Here is a 21,839-nt window from a genome sequence, read left to right as displayed (position 1 = left end):
GAATCGAAAGCACCTGTTTCAAACACACGTAGGTCCAGAAATTACTGCAGCTGAAATCCTTTTCTCTAAACAGAAGCTGTCATCCAGGATGCATCTATATTGATAATTATAGGTTTAATCATGAGCTCTCCGAAATTTAAGTCATTGATTTTTTAAAATATTATGGTGTTTGCATGGGAACTAAATTAGTACTGTGTGTTGAAGACTCTGAAACTGCATTGGCACTGGAGTGCAGGACACGAAGTTCCGCTAATCATGATAAATTTAGAAATTTGAAGAAATGTTGTCAGCATGGTCACACACGATTCTCTTCTATCAAAATTGGCTTTTTAACAAATATCGAAGGCATCTGACCCTCTACAATTATTCAAAGTCGCCCCGCCGATACCAACCCGGATTTGTCTGCGTGAAACAAACATTGATAACGGGATCTTAACCGTGTGGCTCTATTTAAGATTGGCAAGCATTCTTCCGGTATCTCCGGAGGTAAAAAAAAATATTCTTGGATAATGCCTAAAGGATATTTTTGCGCGCCTTGTAAGTGACCCTATAATATGGACACATCTTTTACAATATTACTTATTATTCTTACTCTTTTAATTGGATAGGCTTGTAGAATGTAGATAAAATGGCTAAACATAATTGAATATACTATCGCCTTCCTTGGATATTGGCTTCCGATGTTATTAGCAACAGAGGATTTTTTCTTAAGAATTGGAATCTTTTCTGCATAATGAGTATGCAGAATTAAACTATTAAACCATCTTTCTGCTGTGTTTTGAAATAAATTCACTGGAAGTATTCTAACACATGTACTGTCCACTATTTTTAAAACTGGTATTGGGTCACTTTGTAAATAGATACTTTGCACATAATGTCATAAACTTTTATAATTACTTCCCTTTAATTCACTATCGGACATCTTCTGGGTCATCTTCATTAGCAAATGTAATAGAAACATTATCTCCATTAAAAATTGAATGATTTCAAGTGTCTAAATATCGAAAACAAAGAATAATTTTGTAAATAACCAATATTATCTGCAGAATAATTAATGTATTTATAGTCCAGTCTCATAATATGTGACAAATTCCATCCCTTTAAATAATGTCAAAGATGCAGGTTGCAGGTTGACCCAAAAGATATCAGACACCTTTCACAAGGGAGGTAAACCTAACTGGAACTGAAAAGGGTCTTTTATTGACTTCATGTTATTTACAGCTGAAATGAGCATATTTCCTATATATGGTTATATAGAAATGTTTTGTGAACATTCATCTGTAAGAAGAAATCAACTTTTTCTATGGCTTAGATACATATGAAGCCTTTGCTTATTTTTTAACCAAGCGCACCCCCCTCTCAATTTTTGCATGAAATACCATATTCTTCAGCCATACACAAGTTGAAATTAAATGCTACTTTCAAAATGGAATGGGTTTTCTTGCCTATTTTGAGTGTGCATAATTAGGAAAGGAACATTTTATGATATCTTTTGAAATAAATTAACAGAAAGCATTCAAACACATGTACCATCTACAATTTTTAATATTGGTTATTTGTCTATTTGCTCTAATTACTGTTTTACAATTAACATATATACTCTCTTATAAGACAAGTCCAAATGCAAACTTCATCAATCCAGATGTGCCAGCACAGTATGTGCTGGCACATCTGAGCCTGTGCAGTTTGTTAGGAGTAATCAGTAGAACTAACAGCATAGATATAGATCTGCATGTGCATTATGCTCTTTCAGATCAGGATCTTTGTTATTTACAGGTTGACCTGACTTATAAACAAGAATATACAGTACACTGAATGACAAGTTCTTCATGTTAGAACAATATAGGTGGTAGTTTCTTTTAAATGAATGGTTAAAACTAATTTTAATGTTAATATATTGAAAATATATGGAAAGCTGATCTTGCAACTTGACACCCTATCAACTTCAGTGTGTGTCTCTGACTTTTTAAACTGAAAAAGGAATATCTATAAAAACTATTAAGTACATTTCCATGACTCACTTGTTAAAATGGTTATTTTGATTGTTTTCAAACTTGAAAACTTGCTTAATTGAATGCAAACCATTTTTCTAATTGGATTAATCCAAATGGGCATGTCTTTGTTCTCACTCAAACTTAACTATAACATCAAAGGAATTACTACAAGCAGTCTGGATTGGATGTATATATATCTCATTAAAGTTGACTAACTCCAAAGATGACTTCATTTGTTCTTTAATTAATAATAAGTATCAAAGCCAAAATATTGAGAGCATAATCTAGATTTTGTTCATAAAACCCAAAAGGAACCTTTAGTCCTTACCATTTTGTGGCATTTGTTCAAAGGTTGACACTTTTGACTTTTCCAGTTATGGCAATAATAACCTCATTAATCTAATTCCAATAAAAGAAAAGAACCCTAGAAGACATGTTATTAGTGAACATGTGTTTGAAAGATAGCGATATTGGTGAAATAAAATGCAGAGGTGTAAAATCTTGTATGTTTTATGTGAGGGACTAGTGAAGATTAGCAAGGTTGGTACATTTCTTAATCTCTAAGTCCTTTTGCTTCAAAAAAATTTATGCTACATTCTGGAGATAGAGAAGTTATGTGGCAGTTGTAATTTTCATTGTTTATTTACCTGACAGTTTTGAACTTATGTACATGTGCACTAACATCAATTAACATTTTATTCTTATTAATTATAATAGCCATTGTATCATTATGCCAAGAATCACATGACTCTTCTAAGCCATTGCGTTCCAATTAAATGTCTAGAGCTTTGACAGAAACCAGATTTGCTGATAGTGTGTAGAAAGTTATCAGTGCACTGTATTCTGTCTAAATTGTCAACATACTCTTGAAGAAGATAGCAATGCAAAGGTTTTTTTTGACAAATGTCCCTTGCAAGAAACTGCCCTTATGGTTACCCCACCCCAAAACTTTCTGGCTGAAACATTGTATAGCTGTTCAATGGGGCTGTCCATAGTTCAGATATATACTGTTAACCACAGGCTCAGTTCTTGTCTGATTCCTGTCGACATGTTGACACTTGGGACAATGATCACATATATTGACAGTGGAGACATGCAGCTCATCAGTTATTTTGGATTTATGTAAAATCACTTCCTCTTTCCCTCCACCCTTTTACAAGGTGTGATTAGAATAGTTAACATAATTTATGGCCATAGAACTATCATTGACTTAAGTTTCAGGTGTCTAGTTCGAACAGTATAGGAGGAGTTTAAGGATATTAAATGCAAAGGATATTCTCATGTTCACTTGTATACAAGAATAATTGTAAACATGAATATAGTGCAGTCTAATAAAGTTTGAAGTGGTACTCAAGTAAATATGCCAGTACCAAAATGGAGTCCAAAGTTGTTACTTTAAGTATGTTTTTGACGGTGAAACAGATGCAAATAAAGAGTTTAAAAAATATAAAGTGGAAATATACAAAACAGAGTTCATTACCATATGCATGGTATTACCTAAACATTGACTGATTTAAGTAGTCATCGGTGAGAATGAGGGAAAATGATATATGTGCCTGATTATAATTGCTTTTGGAATTATTATTTGGTTAGTCTTGTTAAGTAGATAAATAATAAACACACTCTAAGATCTCAAACAATACAGATTTTGTACATTCATTTCTTTTGTTTCAGTTATTTTTCAGTCTTTTCTGGTTTGTTTTTATTTGCTTTGGTAACACTGGTCAACAGTGAAATCATTACTGACTTGAAAAGGCCCTAATCTGTAGTATTTTGGTGTGCCGAACACGAATATAACCGTGAAAAATTTGTATTGGCTCTCGTTTTGAAGATATTCATATACCTCATTTTCTATGTTTCACTGTGTAAATTTCTCCAGTAGGACTGCAGCAACATCCGGAATAATGATGTAACATTGCATAATACCATCATGCTCACATCATCCACAGTCGATTGCATCATTTTCTGATGCAATGCAATACTAATGCCATGCGGCTGCTGAAGTAAGTTGACGTCAGCAGTGTACTATACATGTGTAGGCCTATTATACTAATGCCAGGCGGCTGCTGAAGCTGACGTAAGCAGTGTACTATATAAAGCCCAATCAGATAGGTTCAGCATTTAAAATATTTTAGACGTTGTGCGAGACAGTTCAAGCTACTGTTACATAAAACTTATTATTTTATCCATTTACGTACAATAAAGAACAGTAATGCCTCGAAAGTGTGTTAATACCGCGGACAATTTTTGCTATATTTGTGGGGAAGTGACATTTGCCAACCAGAAGAAAAGTATCAATTCTCAAGTGAAGAAGGCATATCATCTTTACTTCGGATGCAAGGTTGGTGACCAAGACAAGCCTTGGGCTCCGCATATATGCTGTGCTACATGTACAACACAGCTTTCACAGTGGTTGAATTGCAAAAGGTCATCAATGCCGTTTGCAGTCCCAATGGTGTGGAGAGAGCCAAGCAACCACCTAAATGACTGTTACTTCTGCTTGGTTCCTCCTCTTTCCGGCGGAATAACGAAGCGAAAGAAGTCGAGAATAGTCTACCCAAACATTCCGTCTGCATTGAGACCAGTTCCACATGGTGAGGGACTTCCTATTCCAGAACCTCCAGCAGAATATTCTCTTGATTCATCTGACGAAGACAAAGGTGAGTCGACCTGTTCTTCTCCTGGTCCATCAGCATGCAGTGATCCAGATTTTCACTGTGGTGCATCATCAACCCCACACAGAATAACACAGGAAGAACTAAATGACCTGATTCGTGATTTGGACTTATCAAAGAACAAGGCAGAATTGCTAGGATCAAGACTCCAACAATGGAATCTTCTAGAAGAAGATGTCACAATTACTGCATATCGAAAGCGCCACCAGCAATTGGAGCCTTTCTTCAGAAAGGAAAGTAATCTGATATTCTGTTCCGATATTGAGGGCCTCATGAATGCTTTAAAAATCACTCATGACCCACAAGAATGGAGACTATTTGTGGACTCTTCGAAACTGAGTCTCAAGGCTGTGCTTTTGCACAATGGAAACATTCTTCCATCTATTCCAGTAGCGTATGCTGTCCACATGAAAGAGACATACGATAACTTAAGGCAGCTACTGAATTCCATTGAGTATAACAAGTACAGCTGGCACCTCTGTGGTGATTTGAAGGTAGTTGCCCTTTTAATGGGACTGCAGCAAGGATATACAAAATACATGTGTTTCTTATGCGAGTGGGATAGCCGAGCAAGGGAAATGCACTACATGAGGAAGGAATGGACTCACTGGCAGAATGTAGCCATTGGAGAGAAGAATATCCAACACCCAGCTCTGGTTGAGGCTCAGAAAATCTTGCTACCACCCCTTCACATCAAACTAGGTTTGATGAAGAACTTCGTGAAAGCCATTGACCGGACTTTGCCAGCATTCCGATACCTGCATGAAAAATTCCCTCGACTCAGCGAAGCAAAGATTAAAGAGGGAGTTTTTGTGGGTCCTCAGATTCGAGAGCTTTTCAAAGATGACCGGTTCAACAACTTGCTGGAAGGTGACGCGAAACAAGCATGGAATGCTTTTCGCCTAGTTTCTACAAACTTCCTCGGAAATGTTAGGGCAGAAAACTATAAGGAACTAGTAGAAGACATGTTGATGAAGTATAAGAAACTTGGCTGCAATATGTCTCTAAAGATTCACTTCCTTCATTCCCATTTGGATTTCTTTCCTAGCAACTGTGGTATTGTTAGTGATGAACACGGCGAACGTTTTCATCAAGATATCGCAACAATGGAACAAAGATACCAGGGAAAATGGTCCACTACAATGCTGGCTGACTACTGCTGGACACTCCTCAGAGATGCTCCCGAACAGCTGTACAAGAGACAGGCGAAGAAATCTAAGATGTAGTCAATGACTTGATTTTTTATAGGTAGGCTATTACAGTTGACCTTTTACTATTGGAATGCATTTCGTTATGTAAACATTAATTTCTTGCAGATTACAAAAAAACTAGAGCCAATTTTGCAATTTGACTGTCATATTCGTGTTCAGCACATAAAAATTGATAAGAATTGACTAATTTTATTTCAGTAACATGACTTTTGTAAAAATTTGTTGTCCAGTGTAATTCAGCTTATAGTTGGTAAAGGAAGCAGATTCAAACATTGAAACTTTTGTCCGTAATTTATTTTTATTTAATCCTTAACTACTACTTTTATAAGTCAAGTCCAACTGGAAACCTCACGGACCTCAATCTGCTATTGCATAATGTGCCAGTTTGTTTTGAGAGTGTGTGTGTTTTGTTTGGATTTTTAACGTAGCTTTAACAATTTTTCAGTCATATTGCTACAAGGTCTGCAGTGTGGCAGTCTATAGTGATGTCTAGCACTGGGGCATCATGCCATAGACATGTAGCATGATGTCCCACCCAGTCACATTATCCTGACACCAGACCAACCAGTCCTAACACTAACCTCTTAATGCTGAGCGCCAAGCGAGGCAGCTGTTAGTACCATTTTTGTAAGTCCTTGGTATGACTCAGCTGGGGATTGAACCCACAACCTCCCGCATCCAAGGAGGATGCTCTAACCACTAGGCCACTATAGCGGTCTTTGTCATTTATACCTTGTCATAGCAGGTAGATAGATAGATAGGAGTTAGGAGTAATCAGAAAAACAAACAACATAGACTCTGATCTGCTGGTGCATTGTGCAATGGTAAATGAGGGTCCATCTTGTTTGTAGTTGGACATGACTTATAAGTGAGTTTATATGGTAACGAGTTCTTGCACCATATAAAAGCTAACAAATTTTAAATAAAATTTATGAATATATTCACAGTATTCCAATTAATTAAATCAGTGATTTATCATTTTATTGAGACTTTGTCTTTTTTAGGATGCGTGTGTTTTGTGGCATTAACATTGGGCCATGGATGTCAGGCCAAAGATTCTAACTCTGCGGGAGCATCCTGGGTTTAGGCACCCACATCACACAAACAGAGCTTTTGAGACTCTTAATATGATGAGACGGTATTTAATTTCTTTAATAATCCAATGAAAATATTCAGCACACTAAATTCTCTTTGATTATGCCGTATTCATATAATTTGTGCATGCCTCTTTAATACACAAGATTTATGGTATAATTGTATACAGTCAAGTTCATCATGTACTTTATCTGTGCGATATTGAAACAATTATCCTTATGGCTTAAGCATTTTGCATTTAGGGTTTGTTGTTTCTTCTTCAAATATGTTACCCGATCATAACACAGTAGTCCCTCTCTTATAAGACCACTCCTATTGCAGCAGGGAAGTGGCCTTATAATGAGGTTTGCCTTTCTAGAGGGGGATGACAAATGTGAATAGTAAATACATATGAAGAAAGTCACAAGTACATTTAATTCTTAAACATTTAATATTTTCATTTAAAAATCACATGCATGTTGTGAAATAAATAGAAAACAAACTGTTTCATCATTTTCAAAAGAATGTTATGAATAACCGTTGATATAGTTTTAAAACTGTCTTTATAATTATGATACAGATCACATTATCTGTCACTTTGTTGATAACAGTCTAAAAAAACAAACCAGTCTCGTCACAATTAAATATATCCTTGCTGTCATATCCCCTGCATATATCATTTAGTCTTTTGTTCCAATCTTCAACAACTTCATTATTATCATCAGCTGATTCTCCACTAAGGACAGAACACTTAATATTGTGTCGGACTTGAAATCTGTGCAAACGTTACTTGTGGTAAAGTCGTCATATCACATTTCAACTGACAAAATTGTTGCTTTTTCTTGGTTCATTTGACTAGTGAGTGGAATTTTCTTAGCACGTGCAGTGCAAAACCATTCAAAAACCTTGTCATTCAAATCAGGATACAAACATCTCCTGGCTCAAACAATCTTCCTTTCTCCATCCATTCCAACTTCCCATTTCTGCAGAATTGTTTACTGATCATAGTTTTCTGCAAGGATCCTTGACCCCCTCCTGTTTTTGGTCAGTTGAATTTCTTTCACTTTCTCTTCTATACTGAGAATTTTTCTTTTCCTCGATGACATGTTGACCTTTTTTTAGTACGTTATTCCATTTGCCAACTACAAGACTGATAAAACAATTTTTAATGCATTTAAACAAATTGCCATGTGTTTTTAAAGGAAGTGAACTTGTCACTTGATTCGTTAGTCATAGTCTGGTACCCTATTGTTTTGATACATTTCTTTACACTAAGTGAGAGAAGCCAAAACGGCTTCATTATGTACCATTAACATCACGCAGATTTGACCTCGCGGCCGTTAGGATTTGTAATCTTGACAAATATTGTCAGTAGTAATAGCCACTAACTATCAAAGTGAACAAGCGCAACATCTTACTAAGGGAAGCCATAAAGGCTATCAAACCATTTTCCCCCTGACTTGTGTATTGTACATCGATACTGCCACTTCTCAGCTGTTACTGTAACTACTGTTCAATAATTGTAATCTTAACAATTATCAGGGTGACTAAACCGGACATCTCATGATAACACAGCAATAAGGCTAATCGGATTACATGTACTTAACCTTCTGTATGGATTAAAATTTGAGTCTTTCTCAGCTTTATGGAATAAATGTTGCTTCTCATTAATGCGTAAATGATATAATATTAACCTTAGTGGTACATGCACTTTAGTCAAACCTCTATCAGTAACAATAACCTGACATCGGGAAACAGAAATCGGATTACTTAACACACATTATGAAAATAATATAGGTTCTGGATATATATTAAAATAAAATACAGCCGCTTGTGAGGGATAAATTTTATATTATTGCACTAATATACTGGTCGCGTTAACTGGGTGGCCTTTCATGAGGGGTACTTTTGAAAACAAACTCGTCGGTGCCAACGGATTCTGGCCATAAGGAGCTGGTGGCCGCTGGTCAGGGGGGCCATTCAAGAGGGGGACTACTGTACCTTTAATTTAGGAGAACTACTACTACCTTGCGAATCAAGCACTCAAAGATTAAAACTTTTAGCTAAAAAGCTACAAGTTATCAGCCCACATAGGTGGCAGTTAGAGTGATCTCCCATCAATACTGAGAGTGGTGCCAAATCCCATGAAAAGAATCACAACTAGAGTAAGCTACATATAAATAGTGGTCTTGCACACAGTCTAAATCTGTAAGACAAAAATAGAGCAGACAATATATACAGGTATAGTGCAGCACACATCCTGCTTTATGAACTTAGGAGTGTCTGTGCAGAGCTACACACTGACTATTTCCTATAAAAGGGAACATGTAGCCTGTACAGTAAAAAAAATTAAAGCATTAATACTTATGAAGCGAATGCTAAATTATTAATTCTAATAAGTTACGTGAAGGAAGGCCAATTTTTGACTGCTGATACAGATAAATCATTGAAGCATTGCTTATAGTAACTATGAAGTGGATGTTATGAGTAAACAATGTATAGAAAACTTATATCTAGCCAGCCATTGCTGAAGCTATGCATTGATATAAACAAGATTTTTTTAATAGTACACACCATACTGTACCTGCACATTGGTATTGATGTTGTAGGCATCAACACATTTGGATGTAAACCCTCACTACATCTCAACCATTCTTTCTTCCTAGGTCCTATGCAATCATTTTGGAGTGGGTTTCATTGCAACCTACCCAGTGGGGAGGTGCTGAAGCAGCTAACTATGTACACACCTGTACCTTAGATTTACATTTTTGGTTAATTATTCACATAGGTTTTTTGCACTCATTATACATACTTTTTATACCTAGAATTATGAAACTTGGTGAGGAGATGCATCTTGAGGAGTAATACAGCCTCATCACCAAAGTAGGTCACTGTGATCCATATTTCACACTTAACTGTCTTAGGTTAAATTCTCATGCTCTGGTCATGATTCAAGTTAGATGACTGTATGCATTTCTTTTCATATGACACCATACAACAAAAGAAGGTCACTGTGACTAAAATTTGATATTGTGCTGGCTTTGGTTACGTTTTTACGTTTAGCTCATGGCCACATAGATTTATTACAACCCTTATACATACTGTTATACCTTATAATCTTGTGAGTGGATGCAGGTTGATGAGTTCTAAACTTTGAAAAATGGTTATTGTGCACAAACCTACCTGTCCTCACAAAATACTTTTTGTTGGCAGAAAACGTTATCTCACAAGACAGGTTTTACTTTATCAACATCAAGTTTTCATTAAAAGATTTCTTATGATATCTGGTTGGTTCTAAATGAAAATGGTGCTGATTTGATGTCCAGTATGTATGCCATGCTAGCCATCTTGAAATTCTTATTATTGGTACTTTTCATAAATAGATAGTCATAGAGATATGGGGTTTTCACCAGAATACTTCTTATGAATGATGCTTAATTGGTCCTAAATGAAAATGCTGCTGATCTCACATCAAATGGGGACCCCATGGCAGCCATCTTGAAATTCTTGTTGTTGCTACTTCTGCTTAATGGATAATCATATCAGCATGAGGTTTTTACTAAAAGACTTTATACAATTACTAGTTGGTCCTTAATGAAAATGGTACTGATCTGAGTTCCTGTATGAAAACCAATATGGCCATTTTGACAGTCTTGTTATTGTTTTCATCCTAGATGGATGGTCATATAGACATCAGGTTTTCACCAAAAGACTTGTTATAATGTCTAGTTGGTCCTGAATGAAAATGGTGTTGATCTGAGTTCCTGTATGGAAACCATTGTGGCCATTTTGACAGTCTTGTTTTAATGTCTAGTTGGTCCTGAATGAAAATGGTGCTGATCTGAGTTCCTATATGGAAACCAATGTGGCCATTTTGACAGACTTGTTATAATGTCTAGTTGGTCCTGAATGAAAACTGTGCTGCTGTGAGTTCCTATATGGAAACCAATGTGGCCATTTTGACAGTCTTGTTATAATGTCTGGTTGGTCCTGAATGAAAATGGTGCTGATCTGAGTTCCTATATGGAAACCAATGTGGCCATTTTGACAGACTTGTTATAATGTCTGGTTGGTCTTGAATAAAAATGGTGCTGATCTGAGTTCCTATATGGAAACCACGGTGTGTCCATGGGCAAGGCACTTCACTCCAATTGCCTTGGCACTAAGTAACCTGCTTGTGTTGCTGTGCTGTAAAGTACCAAACCAGACCTTCTAAATGTGAATTCATAACATTGGGTTTTTAACAGAAGACTAATTATGGGATTTTTAGCAGAAGACCAATTATGGGATTTAATTGGTCCTGAATGAAAATGATACTGATTTTACATCCTTAAACTCTCATTATTGCTGCTTGTCCTGAATGAATGCTTAGATCAACATGGGATTTTTCCAAAATAACTCTTGTAGGATTTAGTAGGTTCTAAATGAAGTTGATGCCAATCATACCTTCAGTATGGCCACTACAATGACTGTCTTGAAAATCTTGTTATCACTACTGATTATGAATGGATGGCCGTATTCATGTTGAGTTTTTTGCCAAAAGTCTTCCAATGATGTCTAGTTCATCCTAATTGAAAATAGTTCTGATTTAGCATCTAATGTGGCCACCACTTTGTCTAATTTGAAGAAAGAAAATATTTGCCCTGAAGAATATCAGAAATGGTTTCACACCCCATGATTGTCTTGAATTCTAGGAAAAATTCTTTTCAGCTAGTAGAGCATCAGTCCTGTCAAGGGTCTCTTGTTTATAGTACTTCCACTTTGATATCCTATAAAAAATTGTTCTTTTTTATTGTTTTATCTCTTACATACCTGGTTACATGGGCCAGCATTTTGTCAGTCAAGATCACTTCAGTATTAATTTATTTTCTCGATGATAGTCAATGTTTACAATGGCTGCTAGAGACTATTAAAAGCTTTATAGATGTGAGATATGTACTTGTTGATTTCATTCAGGTTTTAGAGAATTCAGTGAATGGCTGTGCAACAAAAATTGGTAATAAAGACTGGCCGGCAAACCTCAGCTTCTAAGAGCACACCTGATGTAAAATGTCTCCACTTATTTTTACATAAGTCATGGAGGTTTTTTTTACATTACAAACAGTGCAAAACCTTTTTACAAGTTTGATCATTTAGAGGACAACATGCTTTTCTTTCAGGATATGTGTATGTTTTTAATGCCCAGCTACAAATGTGGAATGGCATATAGAGTTTACCTTGTTTGTATACTGTATACCCAACTATTGCGGATTTAATGTTTTGCATTTAGGCCAGTTCCTTATGAAATGCATATGCATCATGCAATGACAAAACTTTCTTCTCTTTACTGACATTGTTTGAATTCACAATAACCTCTTTTGAGAAATCAATTAGAGGGTGTGTCATTCATCCAGACTCTCCAGTGGCTCCATTACGGTGTATCTCCAACATTCAAGGGTCTGGTAAAATATTTCATTGATTGTTGTTATCAACAGAAGGTGTCTTGGTCAAACTAACAAAAATAGTTTGCCATCTCAAAACTTGTCAAGACATACTTTCAGCAATCACTGATGCCTTTGTCATTTTTTTAAAGCTTGAAAGGACTTTTTTATATTTCAATTCTGATGCAGGGGGCATGTTTCAGTCATCCAGTGAAATTATTAATGTTAATGAGAAACATGTCATGCAGTCATCAGAATGATGTTTTGCATCACATCATTTCATCAGCCAATTAAATCACTTTTCAAAATTGGGAAAGCCTTGTTTTACTGTTGTAAGAAAAACTTTGGTTTTTACCATATTTTTGTTTGGCAGAGATCTCATGGAGTCACATGTTAGGTCTGGTTGAATGAGATTAGATGTGATATTTGCAGATCTCAACAGCTTTGTGATGTGGTGCTTGTTGCTGACACGACAGAGATCAATGCTCACAAGGTAGTGCTTGCATCCTGTAGTCAGTATTTTTTTGCCATGTTCACTGGAGACCTTGCTGAAGCCAAGGCAGATAGAATTACCTTGCAGGAGATTGACCCTAAAGCTCTGGTGCAGCTTATAGACTTTGTCTATACTTCGGAGATCCATGTGACTGAGGAGAATGTGCAGGTACATGCAGAATTTACCTGCAAAGAATAAAACTAAAGATTATTCAGGTCTGTTCTCAATCATGTCTGTTGTTAGTCTACAAATTAGCATATACCTAATGAACTCTGACCTCTTGCTTTTTAGCACATGCTAGTGAGACCTAGTAGTTGTGTTTCTGGTAGTGATGGCATTATCATCAATAAGTTTGATATGGCTTGGGTTGATTTTTTTTTTATCATTTGAGTGCTAGCTTAATATGCAGAGCTTGGCCTTCATTCTCCAATGTGTTTATACTTCCACCCTGTCGATGGAGGGGGCATATGTTATTAATGCCTGTCATTCATCTCATGTCATAGACTTCATGTCCTGTGCATTAATGTTGGAAGGATATATGTATTGAAATCAAAATTTGGTATTGGATTAACATTAACATGACCAAGATCGAGTTGAATTTTCACCATTTTATACCAACTTTTTTGGAGTAATGGCCCATGTTGGACATACATAACTTTACCTTTCAATTTAATTTCTTCTCAATAGCTTGTGAAGGACTTCATTAATTGAATAAAATTTTGTAAGGAGACTTTACATTATGAAGACCTAGGCCATGATTGATTTTTAACATTTTCTGAGAAAATATTTTTATGGAGTTATGTCCACTGTTTGCTTTATTAATTTGCGTTCAATTTCTGTGTGGTAACGTTTGATTGACTTTATGGATTGAAAAATAAATTTGGCATTTTTTCTTTGTATTAAGAAATCGAAGTTGTATTTTTAAGGCTCTCGGGTAATTCTTTTACTTGATAAGAAAACATGTATTATTCGTAGCAATTCTATCTCATCTTTATTAAGTATACTTTTAAAATAATTCTTTTTAGATTTGTGAATCATTCTGGGTAACCAAATTGATGATAAATTTCAGTCACTTCCCAAATATACAAAGTAAAGACCAGACATTTTATAGGAATTGATTTAGAACAAATTCCAGCAGGATTCCCACTGATTTTACTCAATCTGTTGTCACTTCACTTGCTTGATTTTGGTGAGACTTGTTTAAAATAAATGATCCTCAACTCTGATCTGAATGCATGTATACATTAAATACCTATCCATCAAATCTGTAATCAGTGACTTTGATACATTTCCAATGAACAAGAAGTGACAATATTTAACACTTACATAATACTGCCAAATTTTTTTTGATGGAAGACAGAAATCCTAGTAACAAAAAAGACATCATATAATAGGAATATTTTCTCTGTTGTAAATTTGGGATTGTAGGTTAGAAAAATTTCTTAAATTAAACCTTTAAGACAGTTTCTTGCTGCAAGATAATTTGGTATGCTAAAATTTCTTATTTTAAGTAAGAGGATAATTGGACATTTCTTGCAATGATAAAATGTTTCTCATGACAATATAATAATACCCTCATGTTAAGAAATAATGCAACACTTGTTTCTTATTAAAAAGAGAAATTTATTCCTGTAGAAAAAACACCTTAGCTGAAGTAAATATCTTAAGATGATATTATTTTTAAGATATTGTAAGAATAAATGTCAGTTTACACAACTATAAACTGTGAACATGGATGCATTTCAAGAAATGAAAGTTTGCCTATTGTCATGTATATGGTTTCAAAATATCATCTATCGCATATATTCTTAAATGAAGACAATGCACATGAGAGTTGTTAAAATAACAATACCCAAATTATTGAAAGCAGTTCTTACTTTCTTAATACAAGAAATGTAACCTTAGAGGACAAACATTTCAATAACAAATAAAACTAATGGGATTAATGTTGATGACTTGCATTTAGAGTATTATGTACATTGATTAATGTATCTACATGTATATGGGTGATGATCTTTGAACAAGGGTATTAGTGGTATATTATTTCAATAAGGGTATTGTTTAGTACATGGATGTATATGCCAATTGACTATGCAGGCATTAGTGGTCTATTATTTCAACAAGGGTATTGTTTAGTACATGGATGTATATGCCAATTGACTATGAAGGCATTAGTGGTCTATTATTTCAACAAGGGTATTGTTTAGTACATAGATGTATATGCCATTTGACAATGAAGGCATTAGTGGTCTATTATTTCAATAAGGGTATTGTTTAGTACATGGATGTATATGCCAATTGACTATGCAGGCATTAGTGGTCTATTATTTCAACAAGGGTATTGTTTAGTACATGGATGTATATGCCAATTGACTATGAAGGCATTAGTGGTCTATTATTTCAACAAGGGTATTGTTTAGTACATAGATGTATATGCCAATTGACTATGAAGGCATTAGTAGTATATTATTTCAACAAGGGTATTGTTTAGTACATGGATGTATATGCCAATTGACTATGAAGGCATTGGTGGTCTATTATTTCAACAAGGGTATTGTTTAGTACATGGATGTATATGCCATTTGACTATGAAGGCATTAGTGGTCTATTATTTCAACAAGGGTATTGTTTAGTACATGGATGTATATGCCAATTGACTATGAAGGCATTGGTGGTCTATTATTTCAACAAGGGTATTGTTTAGTACATGGATGTATATGCCATTTGACTATGAAGGCATTAGTGGTCTATTATTTCAATAAGGGTATTGTTTAGTACATGGATGTATATGCCATTTGACTATGAAGGCATTAGTGGTCTATTATTTCAATAAGGGTATTGTTTAGTACATGGATGTATATGCCAATTGACTATGCAGGCATTAGTGGTCTATTATTTCAACAAGGGTATTGTTTAGTACATGGATGTATATGCCAATTGACTATGAAGGCATTAGTGGTCTATTATTTCAACAAGCATATTGTTTAGTACATAGATGTATATGCCATTTGACTATGAAGGCATTAGTGGTCTATTATTTCAACAAGGGTATTGTTTAGTACATGGATGTATATGCCAATTGACTATGAAGGCATTAGTGGTCTACTATTTCAACAAGGGTATTGTTTAGTACATAGATGTATATGCCAATTGACTATGAAGGCATTAGTGGTCTATTATTTCAACAAGGGTATTGTTTAGTACATTTATGTATATGCCAATTGACTATGAAGGCATTAGTGGTCTATTATTTCAACAAGGGTATTGTTTAGTACATGGATGTATATGCCAATTGACTATGCAGGCATTGGTGGTCTATTATTTCAACAAGGGTATTGTTTAGTACATGGATGTATATGCCAATTGACTATGCAGGCATTAGTGGTCTATTATTTCAACAAGGGTATTGTTTAGTACATGGATGTATATGCCAATTGACTATGCAGGCATTGGTGGTCTATTATTTCAACAAGGGTATTGTTTAGTACATGGATGTATATGCCAATTGACTATGCAGGCATTAGTGGTCTATTATTTCAATAAGGGTATTGTTTAGTACATGGATGTATATGCCAATTGACTATGCAGGCATTAGTGGTCTATTATTTCAATAAGGGTATTGTTTAGTACATGGATGTATATGCCAATTGGCTATGAAGGCATTAGTAGTATATTATTTCAATAAGGGTATTGTTTAGTACATGGATGTATATGCCAATTGACTATGCAGGCATTAGTGGTATATTATTTCAATAAGGGTATTGTTTAGTACATGGATGTATATGCCAATTGACTATGCAGGCATTAGTGTTCTATTATTTCAATAAGGGTATTGTTTAGTACATGGATGTATATGCCAATTGACTATGAAGGCATTAGTGGTCTGTTATTTCAACAAGGGTATTGTTTAGTACATGGATGTATATGCCAATTGACTATGAAGGCATTAGTAGTATATTATTTCAATAAGGGTATTGTTTAGTACATGGATGTATATGCCAATTGACTATGCAGGCATTAGTGCTCTATTATTTCAATAAGGGTATTGTTTAGTACATGGATGTATATGCCAATTGACTATGCAGGCATTAGTGGTATATTATTTCAATAAGGGTATTGTTTAGTACATGGATGTATATGCCAATTGACTATGCAGGCATTAGTGTTCTATTATTTCAATAAGGGTATTGTTTAGTACATGGATGTATATGCCAATTGACTATGAAGGCATTAGTGGTCTATTATTTCAACAAGGGTATTGTTTAGTACATGGATGTATATGCCAATTGACTATGCAGGCATTAGTGTTCTATTATTTCAATAAGGGTATTGTTTAGTACATGGATGTATATGCCATTTGACTATGAAGGCATTAGTGGTCTATTATTTCAATAAGGGTATTGTTTAGTACATGGATGTATATGCCATTTGACTATGAAGGCATTAGTGTTCTATTATTTCAATAAGGGTATTGTTTAGTACATGGATGTATATGCCAATTGACTATGAAGGCATTAGTGGTCTATTATTTCAATAAGGGTATTGTTTAGTACATGGATGTATATGCCATTTGACTATGCAGGCATTAGTGGTCTATTATTTCAACAAGGGTATTGTTTAGTACATGGATGTATATGCCAATTGACTATGAAGGCATTAGTGGTCTATTATTTCAACAAGGGTATTGTTTAGTACATGGATGTATATGCCATTTGACTATGCAGGCATTAGTGGTCTATTATTTCAACAAGGGTATTGTTTAGTACATGGATGTATATGCCAATTGACTATGCAGGCATTAGTGTTCTATTATTTCAATAAGGGTATTGTTTAGTACATGGATGTATATGCCAATTGACTATGAAGGCATTAGTGGTCTATTATTTCAACAAGGGTATTGTTTAGTACATGGATGTATATGCCAATTGACTATGCAGGCATTAGTGGTATGTTATTTGCCCTGTATTTTGTAACAGTTTATATAGTGTATTGAATACAAAGACAGGTGGGAGTTATTATTGTTGTTGTTGTTGATGGTCCAGTACAAATTAGGTTAAGCTGATATCTTTCAGATATAACCTGTCAACAACGTGAAGTGATGGACTATTGACAGGTTTGCATTGAACAGTAACAAATAGAAACTATTGACAGCTTTGCATTAAACATTAACAAATAGAAACTATTCAGTTAAACACTGACAAACCTTTTTCTTCCAGAATATAACATATTTAATCAGATTGACAAATGAAATGCTCATTTACTTTGGTACTAAAATCATTGGAAAGATTATAAATTTTGGGACCCACACAGTAACCATGCATGCCGTATATATGCACTTATAAGACCTGTCCAACTACAAACTGCACAGACCCAGATCTGCCAGCGCATTATGTAATGGCAGATCTGGGTCTGTGCAGTTTGTTAGGAGTAATCTTTAAAATAAAACAGCATAGCCCCTGATCTGCAGGTGCATTGTGCTATGGCAGATCAGGGTCTTTCTTGTTTGCAGTTTATCTTGACTTATGAGTATATATGGTATCCAAATTCATATTATAATGAAACATGTAATGTTAGGATTTCGCTGTAGTTTGAAAATTTGAAATTCCTATTATTAGTTTCTGTAATCTGAGGTGTTTCTTAGGTGACATGCTTATGCAGTATTTTCTGGCAATTTGTTTTAAAACTATTGTATAGCATGATTTTTTTCAATATACCAGATTTGCACGCTTTTAAGTTGAGTCGAATTGCAAACTGCACAGAGACAGATATGCTTATGCATAATTTGCCAGCAGATCTGGGTCTGTGCACTTTGTTAGGAGTAATCAGTAGAAAAACAACAAAGACCCTGATCTGCAGATGCATTATGGTATGGCAGATCTGGATTTTTGTTGTTTGCAGTTTGACTCAACTTATAAGCAAGTATATACAGTATTGACAGACTTATGGATTAAATTGATTACAGATCAAAATTGTTATTTCTGGTCTTCATAAATGCATCATTCTTTTCAGGTGTGTTTTCTTTAGATAAACAAAATGGAATGTGATTTTCTTTGCAGACTCTTCTACCAGCAGCAAATATTCTTCAGATAACTGAGGTTAGAGATGCATGCTGTGAATTTCTGCAGTCTCAGCTGCACCCATCTAACTGTTTGGGTATCAAAGCTTTTGCTGACCTACATGCCTGTACTGAACTTCTTAGATATGCCAGTACCTACTTAGAGCAGCATTTCACGCAAGTATCACAGTGAATCATAAATTGAAACAACGGTGGACCCCCTGACTGTTGTGGTCCCCCATAATTTGTCCTACCCTGTCCGCAGTCCTGGATAGGACTTAAAAAGTTGTATGATCCATTTCTGAAAGGAAATGGGTGGGTGGATGATTTTTCTGTGTGACCAGAATTACAATTTGTACAAATTTATATGTATTTAGATGACTCTTCAAGACTATATACTCGCGAAAACACGAAGACTTACAAATCTCTTTGTTGCATATAATCAGTTTCATAGTGGATGGATGCATACAGGTGAACAAAGCATTATCAGTGCCAGTGTAATCAGATCCCAAGCCCAATCCGAGAAGCCACACAAGTTACACGTAGCTGATAGTACTGTAGCAACTGGCCATTGCAAATGTATCGCAGGATGAGTTAACTCATCATTATTCTCCATATTTGTTTAAGGAGTTAGCAAACTAAGGAGAAAGAGAGAAAGTTGTTGTTGTTGTGGGGTTTAACGCCATATTTCAGCACACGATAGGCTATGCATGGCAGCCAGTATTAATGGTGGAGGAAGAACCCTGGAAAACCCCGGGAGGAACCACCGACCCATGATAAGCTACTGGCAAGCTTTCTCACATACCCATGTTAGCCGAATCTTAGACTCGAACCCACGCATACAGAGGTGAGATGGCAGTGATTCGTAACGGAGAGCACTTTAGACCACTTGGCCACTCGGGGCCCCATAGAGAGAAAAAGACAGAGAGTAAATTCCTTAGCCAGTCCAATGAATCATAAGCAGTTTTGTTATTCACATTCATTCTGGATGAGTTAACTCATCATTATGATCCATATTTGTTTAAGGAGTGAGCAAGTTAAGGAGATAGAGAGACAGAGAGTAAATTCCTTAGCCAATCTAATGAATCATAAGCAGTTTTGGTATTCACAATCATTCCATTTAATTTATTAACAAAATGTTAAATCTTTGAGGAATCTGCAAGTTAACTTGTTTATTTTCGGAATATTCATTACCCTGCAGTCATAAGAGGGGGTTGGTGGCAGAGTCAAGAAGAGAGTCACGATGCAGTAACATAAAGCAATAGATACTGATTTATTGTTAAAAATATACAGTTCAACTCTTATACTTGCGGGCTGGCATATTACTATTTACTGTTATCAGCAGCGATCTGTGATGACAAATGTTCTATTCATGTAAGAAGTGTAGGTCACTCAAGTTGCCCTATGTCAAATTCACATGATTATACCAGATGCGGTTATGGGATAGGTTTGGCCAGCTAAAAATAATATATGAAAATGATCTATAGTGTTGCAAATATTGAAAGGTCATTTTCCATATCAAGAAAATTCGGATCTTCGGAAAAGTTGAGTAACAGTACCATTCAGTCTCAAAGGAATGCAAAGATAAACTCTAATGAACTCTGATGACACTTGCATCACCTTTACCCCCCACCCCCAACTGAATTACTGAGATGAGCAAAGACTGCATTTAATTAATACTTTATTCCACTGTTCAATAGATTTTAACGACAGGAACTTAGTGAATTTGTTTATTTAATGTATATGTGGTTGTGATTATTGAGTGTGTGCAGATATGTATATGTATGGATTTGACAGTGCATAGTCTACAGCTACTTTCTCTTTGAAAGTATATTGAATGCTTCAAAGAAAACATCTTATTTTCTTGTATTCAAATTTAAATTTCTAGTAATTTTAATAGGCTTTATATCACTAAATAGCTTTAACTTTTCTCCTTTGTACAACTTCACTTTTTTATGGCTGCATGTAATGCCACCCCCCACCCCCCCAACACACTTTTGGAGTATCAGCTCCACACACACACAAACACACACACACATTGTCTGGAAAGTTGACAGGTATGCAACTAGACTTAAAATATCAAATGAGCAGTAAATTAGCAAATTTTCTAGTCATGCCATCATTTTCAAGTCTTGTATCATATTGTTATATTGTCATTAAAGAGACTTTAGAATAGAAAAACCCCATAATAAATTAAAATTGTTAATGCATACAATGTGGCATTTGCTAGTCAAAAGTTTTAAAAATGGAAAAATATGTTCTACCTTTTGGCATTTATGGGTTAGGAATGAGGGGGTCAGATTTGTGTCAGGGACTAAAATTCATTTCTTAGCGGTCTTATTTTTAACCCATATTAAACATTTACTACAGAAAGAACAGTAATTGAAGAAAGAGTAGATACAAGGTTGATACCAAGAACCTCAGCACTGAGTTCAATCTCTACCAAGATTTGATAAAGTTGTTACTTTGATTAATTGTGAATTTTGTACTTAGAGACATTTTATACAGGGATATTTACAGAGCTAAATTTTTTGTTGGATTAAAAACTTGTATGCCATGAAACAAGCTCTGTTTTGGGTGAATGATTTCACTAGTCCTCTTAATTATGTCATAATTAAAATATATCAATATCTCATAATAATTTGGGAATATGACACTATTGGACAGGTTCATAACCTGATTATGTTGTATTATGCAGGGAGGTTGTGCAGTGTGACGAGTTTCAGGCCTTGCCAGTGCAGCAAGTGTGTAGACTTATCTCTAGTGACAGGCTGACTGTCACATCAGAAGAACAGGTGAGTAGTATCCCAAGTGTGTAAACTGATTTCTAGTTATATGTTGACTTTCATATCTGAAGAGAAGGTCACTTGTATCACATGCGTAAATTGATTTCTAGTGACAGGCTGACTGTCACATC

At 35.2% G+C, this 21,839-nt stretch overlaps 1 protein-coding gene across 1 annotated transcript in view; it reads left to right on the top strand.

The window, feature by feature from the left end:
* Positions 1-463: 463 nt before the first annotated feature.
* LOC149805960 (kelch-like protein 3) overlaps positions 464-21,839 on the top strand; it is a 66,025-nt gene continuing 44,649 nt past the window's right edge. The window contains exons 1-5 of the mRNA XM_089950752.1: positions 464-537; positions 6,885-7,018; positions 12,807-13,035; positions 18,924-19,103; positions 21,625-21,717. Of these exons, the coding sequence (XP_089806878.1) occupies positions 6,918-7,018; positions 12,807-13,035; positions 18,924-19,103; positions 21,625-21,717 (603 nt within the window). The 5' untranslated portion in view covers positions 464-537; positions 6,885-6,917. The remainder of the gene's footprint in view (positions 538-6,884; positions 7,019-12,806; positions 13,036-18,923; positions 19,104-21,624; positions 21,718-21,839) is intronic.

This window comes from Sinohyriopsis cumingii, chromosome 2 (assembly GCF_028554795.1).
Source record: "Sinohyriopsis cumingii isolate HCF-2022 chromosome 2, ASM2855479v2, whole genome shotgun sequence".
Taxonomy (NCBI): Eukaryota; Metazoa; Mollusca; class Bivalvia; order Unionida; family Unionidae; genus Sinohyriopsis; species Sinohyriopsis cumingii.
Note: the sequence above shows the minus strand (reverse complement) of the source record. Positions and strands in the feature narration are given on the sequence as shown.